The following is a 21846-nucleotide window of genomic DNA, read 5'->3' on the forward strand; positions in this document are numbered from 1 at the left end:
TTTGCTGGTAATCCTTCTGAGAAATCTGAAAATCTATGAAAAGTGATGAAATCTCACATTACAAATCTCATAATGTATTTTTGAATTGAATTTAGATTAGATAAGATAGGAGAAAAAAAAAATCATATTTCAGACTATTCTGCTCAGAATAGAGTAGTACAAAGTAGTACAAAAAAAAAAAAAAACCTCAGCAGGGGTAAACAACACACACATAAGTAAAGATTTAGCAAGGAATCTTGAGGGTGTGAATATATAAGTCTGAGTGTGTTTGCAAGAATTAGACTGTCAACACTGATAGAAGCGCCATTGTCCTTGAGAAGAGAGGTGGAAGTTTTGTCAATCGGCCCCATAGTCCTATCAGCACACAGCTGGTAGGGGAGTGCTGGGGAAGAGTGTCTTGTTTGTGTAACATCCAGGAGATATTTTATCGATAGCCAGTTAGCAGAAGTTGCCAAGGCCAGATTTAGAAAAACAATAAATGTTGTGGTTCAGGCAGTTGTGAATTTCCAGCTAACTTAAGAGTTTTACTTGGTATGTCTCAATTTCGAATCCAAATAGCCAAATTTCTGGTATTTTCCGCAGATCTCGAGCATACAACTTCTCCAAGATTATATCCTTTAACCTCTGAGTCCAACCACTGCCAGGCTGCGATTCTGTTCAAGAATCGTGTCCAGCTTGCAATTCTGCTCTCTTAACATTCCAGTCTGAGTGTTGATCGCTCTACAGACTCCATCCAACATCGCAGGAAGCTTTGGAATGCTTTGAACAGCCGCCCACGTTTTGCGAATCACTCAATAAGCCAGGTAACCACCAACTCCAAAAAGTAGAAATCCTCTTATCAAAAGTCCAAATATGTACACATTTTCTATGTCCTCGACCGACATCGTAGTCAGGCACACAATCTTCCGCTGCTGCCAAGAATCGATTGTGTATCCACAGAAGAATGTCCCGTCTGGACAAGAGGGTCTCCTTTACCCTGTCTTCCTGTCGAAAAATTTGATCAATTACGTTGAGAGACCAGCTGACCAAATCCATAATTTACAAGTTTGGAGGATATGCAAAGCGAGGCTCTGAGAAAAATACAGACAAAAGCAGAAGCAGGGATCAGCAGGGAGAGAGGGAGAGAGAGAAATCACGTGTGTCTTCCACCGAGAGCAAGACAGAAAAAAAAAAAGAGAAAATTAGAAAATCATCATAAAGATAACTCTCCCACATCACCTTTTCTGCACATTTAGCACTGTGGGATACACAATTTGATAACAAGATAAGCCTTCCTCAAACTTTTCAAACAAGTCAAAACATTCCTCCACATGGGCGTTGCAGCTCTTAAATGTGATGTGTACTCAAATGTGGCAGCCATGACCAATGTGAATGCCATGCATTGATCTGGGCATTGCAAGTGACACAGATACCCCTTTTCCACCAGCACAGTTCAGAGCCCGTTCCAGTTCCCAAATGTGATTTTGCACCGGTAACGTGTTTCCACTGATGACCAGAGGTTCCAGAGCGCAAACTGTGGTTCAACTTGGGCACCGCAAAATGCATTGTTTTTCTGCGCAAACCGCAACGTCAGACATTAGAAGCAACAAGTACAGCAGCAAAGACAAAGACCGTACCATACAAATATTATTTATATGTTTGTTACATTGTTCTTGGAGAAAGTCACCGTTTCCTTTTCCATATTAACTGTAGTTGGATGCTCTCCATATACCACACCAGTTCAAGAACGAGAGTTTCTTCGGTGGAAAAACACTGACAGAGTAAAATGACCTGACAGAAATCTCCTTCATTTCCTTAAATTCAGAACCATGTAATAGATGTTTTAAAACTGCAGCATACTGGGCAAGATAGGTAACATTCTGACAGCAGTTTTATGCACCTCACTGATACTGAAAATAGCTAACTGAATCTTCATCCTGCAGTATTAACTGCAACACCGAAGAGTGTTGTTGTCCGTGTGACCTTGTAGCATGTGTATATTGTGCAGTCACTAATTCCTAAATGTTTGTATTGTTTATTGTATGACCAGCTTATATCTGGTCAGGGTCGATCAAGCTATAAATCATCATATTCAGGTCACTTGCTGATTTCTCAGGGCAACTTTAAAAATATTATTTTTAAGGTGTTGTTTATAGTGTTGTGTAATAAAACAGGAGGGTGCTGTTTGTAAATCCTTTAACAGATAAGACATTTCTTTATAGAAAAAAAAACACCTTTCTTGCTTCATTTCTTATTGCATGGTAAAGGTATGTCCTTTTCCTATAGTTTATATAGTAAAACAAACAATTTTCATAGCTTGAAAAACTATGGCAGTTAAATGTCGTATGTTTGTGTCCCTCATACATACCTGTTCATATGCTGCACTGTTTTCCTTTTTTCTTCTTCTTCTTGCTGATTTATGATGCTTATTAAGACTTTGTTTATGCCCTGAGCTTTTTTCTCCTATACCAACTAATGACAGCTGTGCAATATTCATGCCCAGTGTCTCCACCTTGTTTTTGGTCAAGCTGAGGATTGACAGCAAGTCTGATGGTTTTTTTCCCCATAAACTTGCGAGTGGATTTGTTGCCTTTAAATAATAGGCTATGCAGCAAGAGGGAAATAGCTGTCAGTCAGTTGCTCTATTTTGAGAATATTTATGTGGGAACAAAGCCTCTGGAAATTTGAGACAGTGAACTGATCTGCAAAATTGATCTTATGATAGGAACCGTAAAACAGAATGCTGCAGTTGATTTTCAAAGGTAAAAGCAGTCGAAGCATGCAGAAATGTTTCCAAAAATGTATTGTCCTGCAGATAACACTTTTTCCCATCATAAAATTGAAAAGCAATCCCAGATTGGTGCACTGACTGGAGATTTATATTCATTTTTCACTACAAATTTTATTGTATGCTTCAGCCATAATGCACCAAGAAGACAAGACAGAAGAATGATGTAGGTTCTAGGAATAATAGTAAACAAAAAAATTGCAGTTTCTTCTTTTTCTATCATTCGTGTTTACATGCCAGAAAGCACATGTACAGAGCCAACAGTACTTTGAAAAAAACCTTTAAAACTGTTTACATTCTTGTCACATTAGAAGCTAAATATCAATGTGTTTTATTTGGATTTCATGTGATAGATCATGACAATACAATGCATAGTTGTAAAGTGGAAGGAAATGGATTCTTAGTTCTTAGGTTTTTTTTTTTTTTACAAATAATGTTCAAAAGTGTGACATTCATGTATATTCAGTGCTCCTGAATCTATAATTCCGAGTCAGTAATTTAACAGCTACAGATATTTTGGGGTGTGTCTCAGATTTATCCATCTGAGGATAAAGGGTTTGCCAGTTTTCTTTTAAAAGATATCCAGCATTGTCAGAAAGTGTCTTGCCGCATTTTTTATTCAATTTAGTCCTGAATTTTTATTGGGTCATTGCATAACATGCAAATACGCTTTGAACTAAACTATTCCACTGTACCTCTGGCTGTATGTTTAGGGTTGTTGTCCTGCAGGAAAGTGAACCATATACTAAGTCTTCCATTGCCTCTAAAGGTTTTCCTCCAGTTCTTCCATGCACAGTATTAACTTCATCACGAGGCCATTGCAAAAATGACAGTTTTTGAGTAATACGCATTGTAGTTGAAGTTCAAATATTAGAAGCAGAATACTGGAACATCAATATTCAAGCAGGTATTTAACTGCATCCATCTTTCAAATTTTTTTTTTTGGAATGAATGCCAAAAGTTTAATTTTGGTCTCATCTGATCATCTGGTCAGATCTGGTTTGAAATTATTCCATGCTCTTTCCATTTTTGAGATATGGATTAAACAATGCTTCTGCAATTGCTCAAATATTTAGGTATTCTATAACCTGGTTGGACTGAATACAAATGTACATCACACATTTTGTACATACATTTAGCATTTTTTTAAATGTTTTTGCTTTACTAGTGACCTTTGTTTTTCTAATTTCTACAACACTAAGCTGATAGGAAACGGGTGGAGAGATGGGAAAGACATGTTGCACAGGTCATGTGGGCTGGGAGTTGAACCTACGACAGCTGCGTTGAGGACTAGATATGGTATTACCCCAGCGCCAATGCCGTGCACAAATGGCATTTTAAAAACTATACATAATTATCCCACATAAATTATTAGAATATTAGTGTTGCAAGAAGAATTTTGGGGGGCATTTTGTTTGCTTTATGAAACAACATAGTCTCCATAAAAAGTGAAATATGTCCAGATAAAATCCACGTCTTGGTCATCCATAAACGTCCTCCCATCCCTTTGCCAAGCCACGGATAATTAAACCAATGACATCTTACATTCAGGCTTTGACTGAAAATCCATAAACATTCAAAACAGATTACTTGCCAAATAGGTTGCCACCTATTTAGTTTTGACATTTCCTCCCACATTTTTCTCATCCTGTAGCATTCATCTTGATTCAACCTCAGCTCAATCAGGTTTCGGTGTGGCAGGAGGGAAATAGATTGTCAGATAAACCAACCAAAACCTCTTCCACATCTGTTAAGTTATTTGCTAGAAAGTCACAGCAGGACTAGACATTAGGCCATCCAGTTGAGCATATCATTGTGTGGAGATGAGCTTGATTGGAATTTCTCTCGGTCCCGCCAGGTTTCCACAGGAGCTGAATGCGGGAAAAATCAGCGCTGAGATCATGTGGAACCTTTTTGCCCAGGATATGAAGTACGCAATGGAAGGTCAGTAAAGCTGTCAATCAGTTATCACTTGTAAAGCAGCATGTATGTGTGCTGGACTGAAAAGGTGAAAGAATCAGATTAATAAACTCGACTGAATGGATTTTGGTTAAGAGTATTGTGTCAGTTAATTAGCAGCCTTACTTTCTTCTCATTTCACTTAACAATGTTACAGTTTGAATGTGTTACTCTGCTGTGTTCCCTTTATTGGCTGGTGCTGAGCAGTGCTTTATTTTTCTTGGCTTTGTCTGTATGTGGTCAGCTTTATTGCCTATCTAGATTACGCTTTCCTGCCTTCCCCTTATCGATTCCAACAGAGAAAAGGACACTTCTTCAAATCAAGATAAACACTTGATCAAAGGCACAGTGAAAAACTGATCAGATGCTCAGCTTTTTTCATCCTTTGTATTTTTGTGCCTGTGAAGTCCAGCAGCTCTCACAAGTAATTTTAGATAAGAAAAAAAGAATCTACAAAGAACAATCAGTTACAGGGTGCTTGAAGCTTGAAGGTAGTTTATGGCTAAGTGCTTGAGAAACGGATATGTGAGAGATGTGTGTTATAAACTTTAACCCATGACAAGTGGGTGGCTATTTGGTGCACTTGCTTCAGTGGGTAATAGTAGGTCGGTAGTCATGACTCAAACTGTTTAAAACCTTAAAATTTGGCATTATTACCACAGAAATACAGCAGCCATTGTGCTGTGCATTATAAAGTTAGGCAAAATATTTAATACACTGTATAAAATTCTCACTTTCTAAGATGAGATTAATTAGACTGAACAGTTTCTTTTTTAGATCAGTGGGGATTACTGCAAATATTTCTATTTGCTTAATGCAAGGAAAATGGGACAGATAATTTTAGAAGAACTTTTTGTACTTTCCCTAAATTTGGGAAATATACATTTACCATTAAATGTAAATGAGGGCGACAGTGGTAGGGGTTCAACCTGTAAACAGTGGGTTGCCAGTTTGAACCCCTGTTCTGTCTGTCTCAGTCATTGTGTCTTTGGGCAAGACACTTCATCCACCTTGCCTGTTGATTATATGGCAGCTTTGCTTCTGTCAGTCTGCCCCAGGGTATCTGTGGCTACAATGTAGCTCACCACTGTCAGTGTGTATGACTGATTGTAGTGTAAAGCACTTTGGGGTCCTCAGACTTGATAAATCGCTATACATGTGCAGGCCATTTACCATATTACCATTATTATTCTTTTAAACAATTTGGGAAAGCCCAAAGACAAAAGATCCTCTGAAGAGGCTGGCTGAGTCCAGTAAAAGATTAAAGCTGAAATTGAGGTGTGGACAGTGTTACATTTGGAGAAAAAAGAGGAAACTCAAGAAAAACATAACATCCCAAATGTAAAGTACAAGGTTGATATTAAAAATGTTCTTGCCCATTATTTTAGCCTTTAGCAAGTACAAAACTACCTTTGGTAATCCTAACTGATTTAGGTAAAAGAAAATGTTTAGGCTGGTTTTATGAGACATTGAGGACATTGAGGAAAAAAAAGGTTGACTGTTTCTGTACAGTGTAAACATTGTACAGGTCCTTCTCAAAATATTAGCATATTGTGATAAAGTTCATGATTTTCCATAATGTAATGATGAAAATTTAACATTCATATATTTTAGATTCATTGCACACTAACTGAAATATTTGAGGTCTTTTATTGTCTTAATACGGATGATTTTGGCATACAGCTCATGAAAACCCAAAATTCCTATCTCACAAAATTAGCATATCATTAAAAGGGTCTCTAAACGAGCTATGAACCGAATCATCTGAATCAACGAGTTAACTCTAAACACCTGCAAAAGATTCCTGAGGCCTTTAAAACTCCCAGCCTGGTTCATCACTCAAAACCCCAATCATGGGTAAGACTGCCAACCTGACTGCTGTCCAGAAGATCACTATTGACACCCTCAAGCAAGAGGGTAAGACACAGAAATAAATTTCTGAATGAATAGGCTGTTCCCAGAGTGCTGTATCAAGGCACCTCAGTGGGAAGTCTGTGGGAAGGAAAAAGTGTGGCAGAAAACGCTGCCCAACGAGAAGAGGTGACCGGACCTGAGGAAGATTGTGGAGAAGGGCCGATTCCAGACCTTGGGGGACCTGCAGAAGCAGTGGACTGAGTCTGGAGTAGAAACATCCAGAGCCACCGTGCACAGGCGTGTGCAGGAAATGGACTACAGGTGCCGCATTCCCCAGGTCAAGCCACTTTTGAACCAGAAACAGCGGCAGAAGCGCATGACCTGGGCTACAGAGAAGCAGCACTGGACTGTTGCTCAATGGTCCAAAGTACTTTTTTCGGATGAAAGCAAATTCTGCATGTCATTCGGAAATCAAGGTGCCAGAGTCTGGAGGAAGACTGGGGAGAAGGAAATGCCAAAATGCCAGAAGTCCAGTGTCAAGTACCCACAGTCAGTGATGGTCTGGGGTGCCGTGTCAGCTGCTAGTGTTGGTCCACTGTGTTTTATCAAGGGCAGGGTCAATGCAGCTAGCTATCAGGAGATTTTAGAGCAATTCATGCTTCCATCTGCTGAAAAGCTTTATGGAGATGAAGATTTCATTTTCAGCACGACCTGGCACCTGCTCACAGTACCAAAACCAATGGTAAATGGTTTACTGACCATGGTATCACTGTGCTCAATTGGCCTGCCAACTCTCCTGACCTGAACCCCATAGAGAATCTGTGGGATATTGTGAAGAGAACGTTGAGAGACTCAAGACCCAACACTCTGGATGAGCTAAAGGCCGCTATCGAAGCATCCTGGGCCTCCATAAGACCTCTGCAGTGCCACAGGCTGATTGCATCCATGCCACGCCGCATTGAAGCAGTCATTTCTGCCAAAGGATTCCCGACCAAGTATTGAGTGCATAACTGTACATGATTATTTGAAGGTTGACGTTTTTTGTATTAAAAACACTTTTCTTTTATTGGTCGGATGAAATATGCTAATTTTGTGAGATAGGAATTTTGGGTTTTCATGAGCTGTATGCCAAAATCATCCGTATTAAGACAATAAAAGACCTGAAATATTTCAGTTAGTGTGCAATGAATCTAAAATATATGAATGTTAAATTTTCATCATGACATTATGGAAAATAATGAACTTTATCACAATATGCTAATATTTTGAGAAGGACCTGTATTTCATTTCAGCTGTATATGCATTGTTTTAGTTTTTTGAAAACCAAATTTACAATACATAAAATATTTTCTTGTCTTTGTCTTAAGTATTGATTTCGTTTTAATGTCTCTATTCCCAAGATAGCAGAGTATCATATTATTTCAAACAGATTTGACCCACATGCAGAAAGCAATTCAGGAGACAGAGCTTTAACGGTAAGAAGTTTATTAACAGTATGTTGAAATGTGCAGGAGACTGGAACCGGGACACCAACTGTAAAATAAACAGAACCATAAGCAAGGGGAAACTCTGGACCTATATTCACAAATGATATTTCTGCCTTACTGATTTGAGGGAGAGATCCGCCAGAGGGGGGTGGAGAGACCAGGAGGTTGTTTACCCGTGGGACAGGAGACAGTGAACACTGGTGTGCCAGGATGATTGATGGTCCAAGAGTTTCTGTAGTTGGTGCAATGGAAGGAGGAGGGTGGACAGGGTTCACAGAGGTAGATCCACGGAACGAAGGAATCAGGAGACTGCCAGCTGGTTTGATCCAATGAGGAAACAGGAGTCTTGGTTCATGGAGCTGGATAGCTTCTTTCCAGAAGACGGTAATCCAGGCAGGGTTCGATGCTGAAGGCAAAGTCAGGTTCAGGTGACCTGCAAGGGAACAAATCCAAAATTACAAAAGATCAAAGCAAGGTCAAGGCAAAGGCAAAGGCAAAGTAATGTGGCTTGAGCTGTACCACAAAGGGCAACACTCTGGCAGTGAGTTGCTGGCAGCGTCCTCCTTAAATACTCCTCAGCAGATCATCAAGGAGATCGAGAACACCTGTCACCTCTCCTCCGGTTCAAAAGGCCATCTAGAGGCTAAGAACAGAAATAGCACCAAAACAGACAGACATGGCACAGATCCTGACACAGAGAATCAAATACTAATTCTCAAATCAGCATTGCTGGCGTGTGGAAGGGTGTTTCTCATTTTGTCTTGAATGTTGATTTTACTCCCTAACTCCTCATTCTCAAACCCAAACTCCCAGAAGACAATTGTCTCATGAGTCTGGCAAGTTTTAGCTATTCCAGTCCAAGCTTCAAAGATTACTTTATGAGGGAGGCTAAAGAATTCTAATAGAAACTCCAGTTTTAACATCCTAGCTTTTATTACCTAAATCTAAATGTCACTTTTAACAGCATATTTAAGGCTTAAGTGGCCTTAACAACTAGGTTTTGTGTCCTACATGTGCTACGGTGTCCAGGTCCTCCAGGACCATTTGAACCTCATTGGGTTGCAGCAAATTTGGAAATCCTCATTTCAGATTGATGTCAAACATCAAACTCACTGGCATTTTCAAATGGGTCCCTACGACTTTGTTGGTCATATCACAATGCGAACATTGTTTCTGCACCTCTATCATCAGTTTCAGTCTTGCTGTGTAGGTGAAACCACTATCAGTATTCTCATCTTATCAGCAGCATTAAAGGATGTAGTTACAGAGGTTTTTTTCTGTACACGTTGCTGTGCATCACCAAGCGTGCCATTCTGAGCTATATTGTATTTGGCAAGTGCTGTCGGAAAGAATCATGCTTAGTAAATCTAAAGTTTAGCTTTTTTGACTGATCATTGTGAAGTGATCACACCAAGGCTTTGGAACAGTTGTCTCCAACTGGAATTTGAAAAACTGTTTTTAAGAATCAAGTTTTGTTTTTTTTAATGAGTCCAGTTGTAACCATTTCGTCCTTCTTTCTCTATTTCATTACTAAATACAATGCCATTACCTTGTCTCTGCAGCCTGCAATATATACAACTTCTTTCAGTCAAGCAGACTATGGTGTATTTGGAGACGTGTACTTCTCCACAACTGGGAGCCCTATTCTATGGGGTGCCCAACCCAATACTGAACTTTATGGGCAAAGGGCCTGATTATTGTACAGAAGTTCTTGCACAGAATTTATAGAGATGAGATTTATTCAAAATTTATTAATTCAGTCAGGACAGTGTGCATAGCAACTGTGCCACCAAGTGTGTTGAATTGATTGTTGTCAGCCCAGTGTGGCCAGAGGAGGTTGTAGCCTTAGTATGAGGCAAGCATGGCCACTCGTCATAGATAATCTACCATTGCTAATACCAAGCTCCTCCACACTGCACCTAGGATCAAGACATGCTACCACCAAAATAATAAACCACTACAATGTCACAACAGATATATGCATGCTCAAGACAGTAGGGGAGCTTTCATGTTTCATTATGCATAATAAGGAGCTTCTGCATTGGAAATGCTCTCCAAAAGACCTCTCCATAATTGTGCAGAGACCATCAATGTTCTGGCATATTTTTAATGTGGTTGTGGCATCTTCGTCTGGTGGGAATGGAGCACAGAAAAGTGTTGCTTTTCATGAAAATTAAATATAGGCATTTGTTTTATTGGAATATTTGATTACTTATTGTATTCATATTTCCTGTTGCAAGTTGAATCTCAAAAATGCATCTCTGCAGAATTAAATCAAACAGAGAACATGATATGTGATGCTTTGCTTAGTGTGAAATGTAAGTGGCAGGAGCAGATTTTTGTTTAGTATTTGATGATGATGAGTCCTTTTGGCTACTCCCTTATGCAGGGGTCGCCACTGCAAGTCAGTACAACTTGCAAACAAAATTGGCAAGCCAACAGGAAATGATTAGGGTTGTCCTAATCATTTAGGAACCTGTTGGTGGTTTATGCTCTGCTAAGGGCTGTTTCTAAACCAAAAGGTTTGAAATGTTTATGTATTGAGACAGTAAAGGAGAAGCTTATTGAACCTCTACTAGCTATGTTTTCTTTTTATAAGCTTTTAAATGTAATCTGCTTTGGGTTAGAAAGAAAGAAGTATGGAGATCACCTTCCATTGCATGTAATTTATTTGTTTTTTGAACTCCAAAATCAAATGGTTGGCACTTCATACTTCCCACTGCTGGCAAGCTTCATGGAGATGGTAAATTCATTTTCCAGCCGGGCACATAACCAAAAATATCAAAACTTGGTTTAATGACCATGATATCAGTGAACTATTTTGACAAGCAACCTCTCCTGGTCTCATCCTTTCCTTGCCACACTTATGTAGTAATGTGTGCCAAGGGAGGCTTGCCCACAAAAGGAGTACATATACTGTACATCACATGAAACTTTTACAACGCCTTTCTCATTTAATGGTTTTCTTTATGTTTCTGACTATTTATATTGTACATAGATTGTCACTGAAGGTATCAACACATTGATTGAACACTTATGTAATTATGTAGCAAACAAAAAATTATAAAATAAGTTTAAATATGTTTTATACTTTAGATTCCTTAAAGTAGCTGCCCTTTGCTGTGATGACTGAAATATTAACCTTTGCCATCTATCATTGCACCTCTGGGAAGTTCTTTCAAGACTCTTTGGAACACCATTTCAGGTGACCACGTCATGCAGAGAGAATGCCAAGAGAGCAAAGCAGTAATCAAAGCAAAGGGTGGCTATTTTGAAGGATGTAAAATATACAAATATTTAGACTTATTTCACACTTTTTGTTTACTAAATAAGTCCATGTATGTTCATTCACAGTTTTGTTGCCTTTGGCTGAGAATCTACAATGTAAATAATCATGAAAATAAAGAGACCCATTAAGTGAGAAAGTGTATCTAAAACCGGTAGTGTATGTATGCAAGTATGCCGCTGTATTCATAACACACAAAATGTAATAGCTTCAGTCATCTATAGGAGCATGTGATTGTTTTTATATCAATGGGTCATTTTGCTGTTAGTTTTGGTTTATAAAACAAGCAAGAGAGATTTAGATAATACATTTTTATGTAAACAAAATGTAATGCTCCAAACTGTTTGTGTTGTTTATGCTGTTGTTCCAATGATGCACTTCCTATATTTTGTCATAACATGCACTCTGCATCACCTACCAAGCAGTTTGTGGAAGTTGCTATTGATCTCGTTAGTGTTGTGTTGTGTTGTTGCAACTGCTTTTTAGCTTCAGGGAACAAGAAGAAAATCTGTGTGCTTTACAGCATTTTGGCCAAAAAAAAAACTTGCTGTTCCCTTAGTGTTCTATTTCTGATTAAAAACAACACTCCTGAATTACTATTTCCAGTAACAACGTGGAACATTTTCAAAGTGTAGTATGATCTGTTTGTATCACTTCCCTTCACAGCCAGAGATTATTATAGGAATTACAGTAAATAAGTGATGAATAACAGAGAAAGCAGTTGTGTTTTTTGTGCATATCTGAGTCAGGGCAGGAGGACATGTGACCACATAGGGTGTCTCTGACTGCTGTCACGGCAGGTTCAAGTTTGTTGTGAGTGTGTGTGTGTGTGTGTGTGTGTGTGTGTGTGAGACAGAGCGATTTGCCCAAGGGTGTCCGTGTTACAAAGAAAATAAGAATCATAGATGCACTCAGTCACATATACCCTTTCTCTCGCTCCTTGAACCTCAATCCCCTCTCCCTGCTTGGCCTCCTCTTCCCTCCACTTGTCATTGCATCATCACACACCCACAGTGACATGTGCCAGGAGGAAGGCATGACTGTCACGTTCCGCCAAGGAGCACTTGTTTGAATTTTTGCTCATTTCTGGTTCATTGTACTGGTTGTGGTACCTCAGGGTTTGATTTGTTGGTTTCAGGGTTGTACCTATTTGAAGGACAGTTTGACAGCTCTTAAACCTCATCAGGATGAGGTTTAGGCATACACACTTTGAATAATAAAATCTGTTCTACTGTAAAAAGATTTAAAAAAAAAGAGAGTTAAAAAGATATCTTGCTTAACTGAGTTCATCTTCAATGTTCAGAAGAAATAATGCATGTACAGTATGTTACGGAATGTGATACCTCTTACCGAAATGCTTGGATGTGTGATGCATTGAGTTCCCCCTTGATTATCCTGTCTGCATTGCTATGCAGTTCCTTGTATTTTGTCACATTAAAACCATGAATTTCAAAATATGGCAAGAAAAAAAAAATGGTTTTCAAGAATTCTTACATACTAAAAGAAAGAAATACAGCAAAATAAAGGAAAAACAGAATAAATACACTATATGGAAAATAAAAAAGACTGAAAATGGCAGAATCTTGAGTCTTGAGCAGTGATTTAAATGTATCTGATCTGAGAAGCATGTACAGTTATTCTTGTAAAGGCATGGTCATTTATTTAGTTTAGTCTTGAGCTCAAAATTTGCTATTTTTATTGAACTACCAGCGGCAGCAATCAGGCTAACTAAAGCTATGAAAGGTATAAAATGCATGAACATTGAACATACAATCAGTCTTCATGCCGATGATATATTACTTTTTCTCCAGCATTCACAAAACTCTCTCTCTCAGGTAATTGGATTGATACATTCTTTGTCAAGAGTTTCAGATTATTCTATAAACTGGTTAAAATCTACAGTTCTTCCAATTAATTGTTCTTTCCACAATTCCCTTAATAAACAACTACAGGCTGGCAATATTACATATTTGAGTATTAATGTTTCACCTCGATTGGCAGATTTAACAAAACCGAACCATATTCTGCTTTTAAAAAAAATAGATGGTGATCTCGCTAGATGGAAATTTCTACCCATATCATTCATGGGCATGGTTGCTTCAATTAAAATATATATAATATATTCTCAATAATCCCCCCCAAAAAACTGGCATTTGACTGGTTTAGATCTCTGGACTCCTCCATCACTAAATTTCTTTGGAGCGATAAACACCCGCATATTACCTTAAAAACTCTACAGAGGACCAACGATAAAGGAGGACTAGATCTGCCTAACTTTCACCACTACTTAAAGGCTACAATACATCTCAAAATGGTTTAAACACAGTCCTCTAGATGAACCCTAGCTAGACGTAGAACAGGCATTATGCAATAATATCAAGATTTCAGATTTACCATTTATTAGCTCAAATAAAAAACAACATATATGCTTTAAAACCCTTGATATCAGCTCCTCTCTGACAGCATGGTGGGAGTATCTAAAAATGACAGGCTCTTCACTAATCCCATGCAGCACGCCTATCTGGAACAAACCTGACATCCTACAAAAAATAATATGATAAACATTCTAGATTTGGAGGAGTAAAGGAACTGAATACCTGGAACATATATTTGAAGGAACTCAGTTCATTCCATTTAACAGTTTAACTCCGGGGGGATGCAGCCTCTTTGCGGTGCAGGCTGTAGCAGACACTCTTCCCCACCTGTTTTCCTTTTTAAATGCATTCTACAACAGTACACATCAAAAATTATAATTAAAAATCATAATTCAGAAAAACATATTTTCTTAACCAAAAATCATTGCTTAGAAATAGAAGTCAGAGATGCGCAAATTATTATCCAAACTAAGCTAAATGTCACTGTTTAATAAGCTGCCTCACCTATAGGCGGGGGAACTTTGACCTTATTTTGAAACCATGTAACCATGATATAGTTACTATGGTCCAAAAACCTTAACCTAACTAAATTAAAGCACTATTCTACACAATGCCGGACAAAAACATGAACATGCACCTTGCACAGCAAATCAAACACAGTTCAGCAAAAAAACACTTCAATCAGTACTGCATGCAACAAGTTGATACCTTGGATTAACTACTGGTGATTCTAAATCACCTTAGACTATGCCTCACCCTGCCCAGACCTCTAAATACACCTATCAACTTTAGTATAAAAAAAATCATCGACCTCCTGCCTAGGGTGTCCTGGTGCCAAGTGCACTGATGGACACCCTTATGTTTGAACATGGTGTTCGTTATGGACAATCCGTGACTAGCACAGAAGTCCAATAACAAAACACCATTCGGATTCAGATCGGGGAGGCCATTCCTCCCGATCACGCCTCTCCTGGTGTCACTGTCGTTCCCCACGTGGGCGTTGAAGTCCCCCAGCAGAATAATCGAGTCCCCGGGAGGGGCATTATCCAGCACCCCCGACAGGGACGCCAAGAAGGCCGGGTACTCTGCACTACCACTCGGCCCGTAGGCTGAAATGATAGTCAGAGACCTCTCCCCAACCCGAAGGCGCAGGGATACGACCCTCTCATCCACTGGGGTAAACCCCAACACGAGACGGCTGAGCTGGGGGGCAACAAGCAAACCCACACCAGCCCGCCGTCTCTCCCCGTGGGCCACTCCAGAGTAGAAGAGAGTCCAACCCCTCTCAAGGAGATGGGTTCCAGAGCCCACGCTGTGCGTGGAGGCGAGCCCGACTATTTCTAGTCAATATCTCTCGACCTCCCGCACAAGCTCAGGCTCGTTGCCCCCCAACGAGGTGACATTCCACATCCCTAGAGCCAGCCTAAGCATCCGGGGATCGGGCCGCTGAGGTCTCCACCTTCGTCCGCCACCTTCGTCCGCCACCCAATCCTCTTTGCACCTGTCCCTCACGGTTCCCCCTGCAGGTGGTGGGCCCACTGGGGAATGGCCTCGCGTCTCTCGTTCGGGCTTGGCCCGGCCAGGTCCCGCGAGGAGCAATCCGGCCACCAGGCGCTCTCCGACGAGTCCCGACCCCAGGCCTGGCTCCAGGGTGGGACCCCGGCTCCGCCGTACCGGGCGACGTCACGTGCCTCGATATTTTGTTCTTCATGAGGGGTTCTTGAACCGCTCTTTGTCTGACCCGTCACCTAGAGCCTGTTTGTCATGGGAGACCCTACCAGGGGCATTTAGGCCCCAGAAAACATAGCCTCTAGGATCATTTGAGCACTCAAACCCCTCCAGCACGTTAAGGTGACGGTTCAGGGAGGGGACTAAGCAATGTACTACTGGCAAATGGGTGCTGTACTCAACATGTATTTTGTTTTCAGCAGAATAAATATACTAAAATGAAAAGTTGGATTTTTTGAAACTTTTATTATTTTAAGGTGTTTTATACATTTATATCAAGGGTGCCAGCAGTTTTGTAGGATGCCATATATCTCCACTGTGTTGTGGGAGCAAAAGGGTGCCTCAACAAAAGGATAATTAGTAGCAGGAGTGTTTTACCATACATAGGGCGTGATATTGAAAGATTCCAAATAAGGGGTGCTAAATTGCTAGTGCAAAAACAAAAGATTGCATGGGCAATAAGTGGGCATGTTGCAGGTGATCTACAATGATTGCGTGCTCAATGGAAAACAGGTACAAAAGTAGTGCAGACTGCCCTATTTCAATGAGAAATTTTTGTGTGCCACTGACTGTCATGATGGAGAGTTTGTGCGTTACTTTGTGCGTCTGTGTCATTAGCATTTGTTTTGCATATGCATGAAGGCAAACACACTAAAACGTTTGCGCCCACTGTTCTGCTCATTTTATATATGCAATTCGATTTGCAGCTGGTTTGTAGATCAGCTTTGCGGAATCAATCCACCATGCACATTTTTTTATACATGCAAACCTTTTAAAGATCAGGCCCACAGTATATATCCTCCTGTGGCAGTCTCTGGGGCATACGTTTAAAGCACCACTGTTTCAGCCGCCCATTAACTCATCCTCACACAACAAGTAGTGCTTTACTCCATAGAATATTTTGATTAAATATCAATAATGTAACTGAGCAGTGGCAGATTTATATTCATAGAAATGCAGTGCTTACAGGGTTGGAGCTGAGCTTTGGTTTTTATGTTCACTTCTTTGTAACAAAGCTATTATATCAGTGGATTTTACAAAGGAATGATGTGTCTTCTAAGCCTTGCAGATATTGCAGTTAATTAATTCAGGGAGATTTCATAAATTATTTATAAATCCATCCAGTAAATATAATAAACTCAATCTACTGGATAAAATAACCATGTTCTTAATCGTATAGTGGGTTTTGATATATATATTTATTCTAAAACTGAAATAAGCAATCTACTAATCACATAAGATTAGAACTTTTTGCATTTGGAAACTGTTAACATAAGTGAATCATGTGTCTGCTTACGTCTGAATTTATTATACTTCTGTTTGAGTCCCATATGTGGGACCTATTGTCTCCTCATATTCTTGTGCTTTGGCAGAGCTGTGTCAGTAGGCCCTTGCGATACTGCTAAGGAAGAACTGTGTGACAAAACTGGGTCAGAAACTAAGATAAATGAATTATGTCATAAATGAAACGATGGTGGCATTGGGTCGAAGTCTTTTAGCTCTAGCCTTTTGTTTCAAGCAAATCTGTCTAACCTTGAGCTCCCGTGGATATATTCATCGAACAGTAATTGTTGAATGGAAAAGCTGTGGTAGCGTTACAGTTCATCATATTATCCACGGCATTTAAATCAATGAGACAGAGAGTGAGTGAGTCTCCTGTGAACTTGTCAGTCCCTGTGGACAGCGTCACACAAGATGACATCCTCACCAGGGATCTTGAGTAGGCTCGTCCCATAGGACAGCCCACAGAGTTTAGTACCAGCAGCACAGCCACTAACACACATAAATACATCAGTCTATGATTGAACAGATGTGAGCATTCAAACCTACACACATATGTACGTACATAAACAGATGGAGGGTCCAGATTTAGCAAAAATTATTAAGGTGTACTCTTAGTGTACTTTTTCATCATACACAGTTCTGATTAATAATTTACATGTACTTATCCCTGATAACATTGATGTCATTGCTGTATTGGATTAATCTTTTTTTCTTTGAACTGTTTGCTTTTTTTCAGAGAATGACTTTATACATTTATATGTAATTTATATAATGTTATTCATTTTTAAAGTATGTTTATTTGTAGTCGTGACATTTTATGTGAAACCACCAATCTCTGGAAACTGGATTTGCATAAATCAGCATAGACATTCTCATTAATATGAATGTAATTACCCTATGCAATTACAGCTTTCATAGGAGAAACACATTCGCTTACAAAGTAACTCATTTTGAGGAATTGCAGTTCATCAATGAACACTAAATAAATTCATATTTACCTTTTATGCATTTTAAAAGAAAGGAAATATTGCTATCATTTGAAATAGTAATTTGAGATATAAAAGATTTAAAAGCAAATCTACTTTCATAGCAAAGTCAGCTAGTCCCTGTGTGCTCTATTGTAGTGTTTCTCAAAAAAACTGCTCTCTGGGGCCTCATTTCTTCAGGTCTCTCCTCTATTCAACACTTACATTTGGCCAAGTGAATAGGAAATCAAATCCTGGTACTCCATTTCAGAATATGCCGTGAGCCTAGCTTTGTCCATCTCCGTCTCCATTTCTGGAGAAATGAAATAATGTTTGTTGCTCCCATACTAAAGCATTTTAAAATACAAAAGGTTAACTTGACAGATAACTGTTACTGAAGAATAGTGCATTTGGCTCATTCTATGAGTGGTTTTATTCTTTATTTATGATATTTATTTGTAATGATGTGTTTGTTTTTGAAAGGTATTATTTCCTTATTGTTGATCAAACTCAGACATCCTCATGCTGTTTAAATTTGACTCTGTCCTTAACACCAGTGAAACAATTTGACTGGTATGCAAGAGACAGAAACTTTCTGAATTAGAATTGAATTGCTTTAATTAATAATTACTGATTTCTGGAAGTTGAACATGTTCGTGTTTCATGAATCCTTCTACGGCAAGTTTACTTTAATCTCTGTCACAAGGAAATGCCTTAAAAATACAAGTGTCTTTATAGTTTAGCTCAAGCTTTGACTGTCATAATAAAAAAGTGATCTAATATTCTAATGCATTGTCCTGTCACAAAGCTAACATGCATGACTGGCCTAAAAGTGTTTTGACAACCCTTTTATTGCATTGACTCCAATAGGCCACTAAAGGTGTGATGTGGTAGCTTATTTAGCCTGCTAAAATAGGCCACAGCCACCAAGTCATACATGTTTTCATCAAAGGGTATACAACAGTGTGTCTGCAACAATGCTTAGTTAGGTGATACATGTCAAATTACCATCCACATAATGATAGGACTCAAGGTTTTCCAGCAGAATATTGTTCAAAGCGTTTGGCCCCTGACTAGTCTGTAACTATGCAACCTCAAACCAACCCACTGCAATGCACTTTGTGTATTGTATACACTTTTCTATCAGGGCCAGCAGTAATCTCTTCAGCAGTTTATGTATCAGGAACTCAGTCAAAACTTTGTCAGCTATGAAGATAAAATATTAACTTGCTCCCTAATGTATCACACCTACTGACAGGCACCATAATGAAGAGCTATTCAATGTTCTTCCCTTTACTGGTCATAATGTTATGCCTGATCAATATATGTAAATTATTTTTCTGTAACAAAACTGACAGGTTGTACCAAACAAAACATGTACTGCTGTCTAATTTTCTGTTTGTGACCTGACCTCCACGTGCTTCCTTTAGAGATCTGTACATGCAAATATTGCTTCTCAATACTAGCTCAGTTATCAAAGTGACACTGCCACAGTGAATCCCTCTGTGCACGTACTGTATTAAACAATTTCTGCAGCCGAATAGCCACATGTCCTCTCAACTGAAATAGTTTGGACTCATATTCTAGGTTTAAGCCACCTGTGCCCTCAATGACACACACTGAACTAGTGAATCCAGGTGACATTTTGCAATTCCAGCACACAAAGCTCCTTTTGACCTGAAGGTAATTTACCAATGGAGGTGGTGGCATTTACTAAGGCTTGTTTTTTTTTTAAGAAAAGGAATTTACCATGAGTGAGATTGCTGTAGTTTCACTTGTCTGTAATATGCAGATTGCAGATACGTTTCGAGGATATGTAAAAATATGCTTGCCTTGTGTTTCTAATGATTTCAATAGAAAGGCAACTCTGATCATATAGTTCTTATATTATGGAATTAATAAAGGTTATTTTGGATATGTATTTTTCATGCATGTTCTTCAGAGCTCTTGTTGATCAGGTTGTTCATTATTAAGGGTAAGCCCAAAATTATTCAGACTCCTGGCTAAATTAGATTTAATCTTAATTTATTTTTATTTTTTTTAAACCTGTCCTGTTCGGCAGAGTAGCACTCTGAATTATTGTCTGAGTGCCAAGAAGAATTCCAACAAATGTACTTTCACAAGTGGAGCATTATGGCTTTTTCTGTTTTGCTCAGCTTGATGTATGTAAAAAACTTTATTAGGAATTGCTTTGGTATTATTGTAAATGCAATGGACATGGAGATGGAACGAAAGGGAAAAAAAACAAATAAGAAAGGGAGAGAGGTGGGGCAAAAAGTTTCAAGGGAGAGGAGATAAGAATAGAGGAGAGAAAGAAGGGTAAAACGAATACAAGATAACACCCTAGAAGTCTGGTTCTATCCCTGCAGAAAGAAATAAGTTAAATCGGTGTATCTGTAGAGACCTGAATCCAAACACCTGTGGGTGTATGTGTGAGTGCGCTTGTGCATATAAGGTTTCTTCATGTGAATATTCAATAGAGGGGGTGAGGAGCCACAGACCTGCCCCCCCAGGACCCGAGGCAGACACAGAGGAGATCGGAGCCACAGACATCCAAAGCCTGGAGCCCAAGGAGGACCACCACCAGGAATACCACATCCCCTCAACAGAAGAGAGCCCCGGGGAACAACCCAGCAGCCACGGTGCAAAAGCCCCAGGGAGCTGCAAAGATGAGTACACAGGACCCTCCGGGAGTCACACAAGAATGGACGCCATGCACTCACACGCACTCCCCATACACACTCTATACTCCCAGGTCCAGGTACCGATACTCCAGAGGGGCAACCAGCTCCTTGAACCAGGAGGTGGTCCCCTTCATTCCGGGGTGAAGACAGGCAGACGGCCTGAACCACTAGTCCAGACTAGGGCTAGTCGGTATTTTGTCTTGGTTGTGGAACAATGGGTGGGCAAAACCTTTGCTCTCGCTGTATTGCTGAGGGAATCAAAGCAATTTTATTATCCAGTCAACCTTTTTTGTGGATCTAGAGAAACCTGAGGATGCTGTCCCCTGAGGCACTTTGTGGAGACTGCTATAAGAGTATGTAGTGTCGAATATCGTCACCTTCCTAAAATAAGTAATTTTTTGTCATAAATGATTTTTTTGCCTAAATCATCTCTTTATGATGTTAGCCACCTCTTATAAAATTGTCTAAATCCTCTGTTGAGGAGGTCATGCCGTTCCATGCCTGTTGTATAATGGCCTATGTCAAGAGTGTGACTTAGACAGTTTCACAAGCTTTTCAAAATGGCGACAGCTTCAGGAAAAACCAAAATCTACTGAAGATATCTCCATAATTCAGGGCTCATCCCCTATTGGTAAGTAATAAGGATTACCACAATGTAGGCAAGGCATTAAATATTGCATAGATATTTAGTATTTTCTTTCTGTCTTTCAGTCAGTGTTTTTGTTCACAAGGTAGCCACATTAATAAAGCTGGCATTTAGCAAAGAGTGGAGGAGCTCCAGAACCTGTCGCTGTAAAAAGTTATTGTAACTCTTTCCTTTCTTTTTAAAGAATACTTCATCAACTGTTTTCCTTTTAATTTTCCACAATATATGATGTAATTGAGAACGATATGTAACTTAATACAAAGGACCACAAGAAATGGCTATGTCAACACTCATCTGTTGTTATTACCTTTTTGGGTGAAATTGTTAATAATTTCACCCAAATAATAAAAATCTTCCTTGCTTTGTGCTGATGTCTGCAAGTCATGCTCCAACAAGCACTGGGGCAGTTTGCAGCCGAGTGTGAGGTTTTCGGGATAAGAGTCAGCTTCACTGAATCTGAGGAAATGTTTTTTAACCCAAAAAAAGGAGGATTTGTCCCTCCAGTTTGGGAGCCAGTCTTTCCCTCATGCAAAAATGTTCAAGGTATAGTTTTTTGTTCATAAGTGGAGGAAGGATGGAGTAGTAGATCAATAGATGGACTGGGGCCTCATATGCTGTAATGTGCTACTTTGGTGTGCTGTGTAAAACAAGAGAGCTGTACTAGAAAAGCAAATCTTTTGTTTTGTATCAATTCGACCTAAGAATCAGATCCAGCATACAAGTGATAGAAAGAGCACCCTCTGTTAAGTTACTAGGCCTGTATTAACAAAGAATCCTAAGACTAAATGTAGCACCTAGTAATGTCATTCTA

The 21846-nt window shown here is 39.4% G+C and overlaps 1 protein-coding gene across 3 annotated transcripts in view; it reads left to right on the forward strand.

Moving 5' to 3' along the window:
- LOC124866813 (protein unc-13 homolog C-like) overlaps window positions 1–21846 on the forward strand; it is a 188194-nt gene that overhangs the window by 115317 nt on the left and 51031 nt on the right. For all 3 annotated transcript variants that reach the window (XM_047362769.1, XM_047362770.1, XM_047362772.1), the window contains one exon: window positions 4626–4711. In XM_047362769.1, the coding sequence (XP_047218725.1) occupies window positions 4626–4711 (86 nt within the window). The remainder of the gene's footprint in view (window positions 1–4625; window positions 4712–21846) is intronic.

Source organism: Girardinichthys multiradiatus, chromosome 4, assembly GCF_021462225.1.
Source record: "Girardinichthys multiradiatus isolate DD_20200921_A chromosome 4, DD_fGirMul_XY1, whole genome shotgun sequence".
Taxonomy (NCBI): domain Eukaryota; kingdom Metazoa; phylum Chordata; class Actinopteri; order Cyprinodontiformes; family Goodeidae; genus Girardinichthys; species Girardinichthys multiradiatus.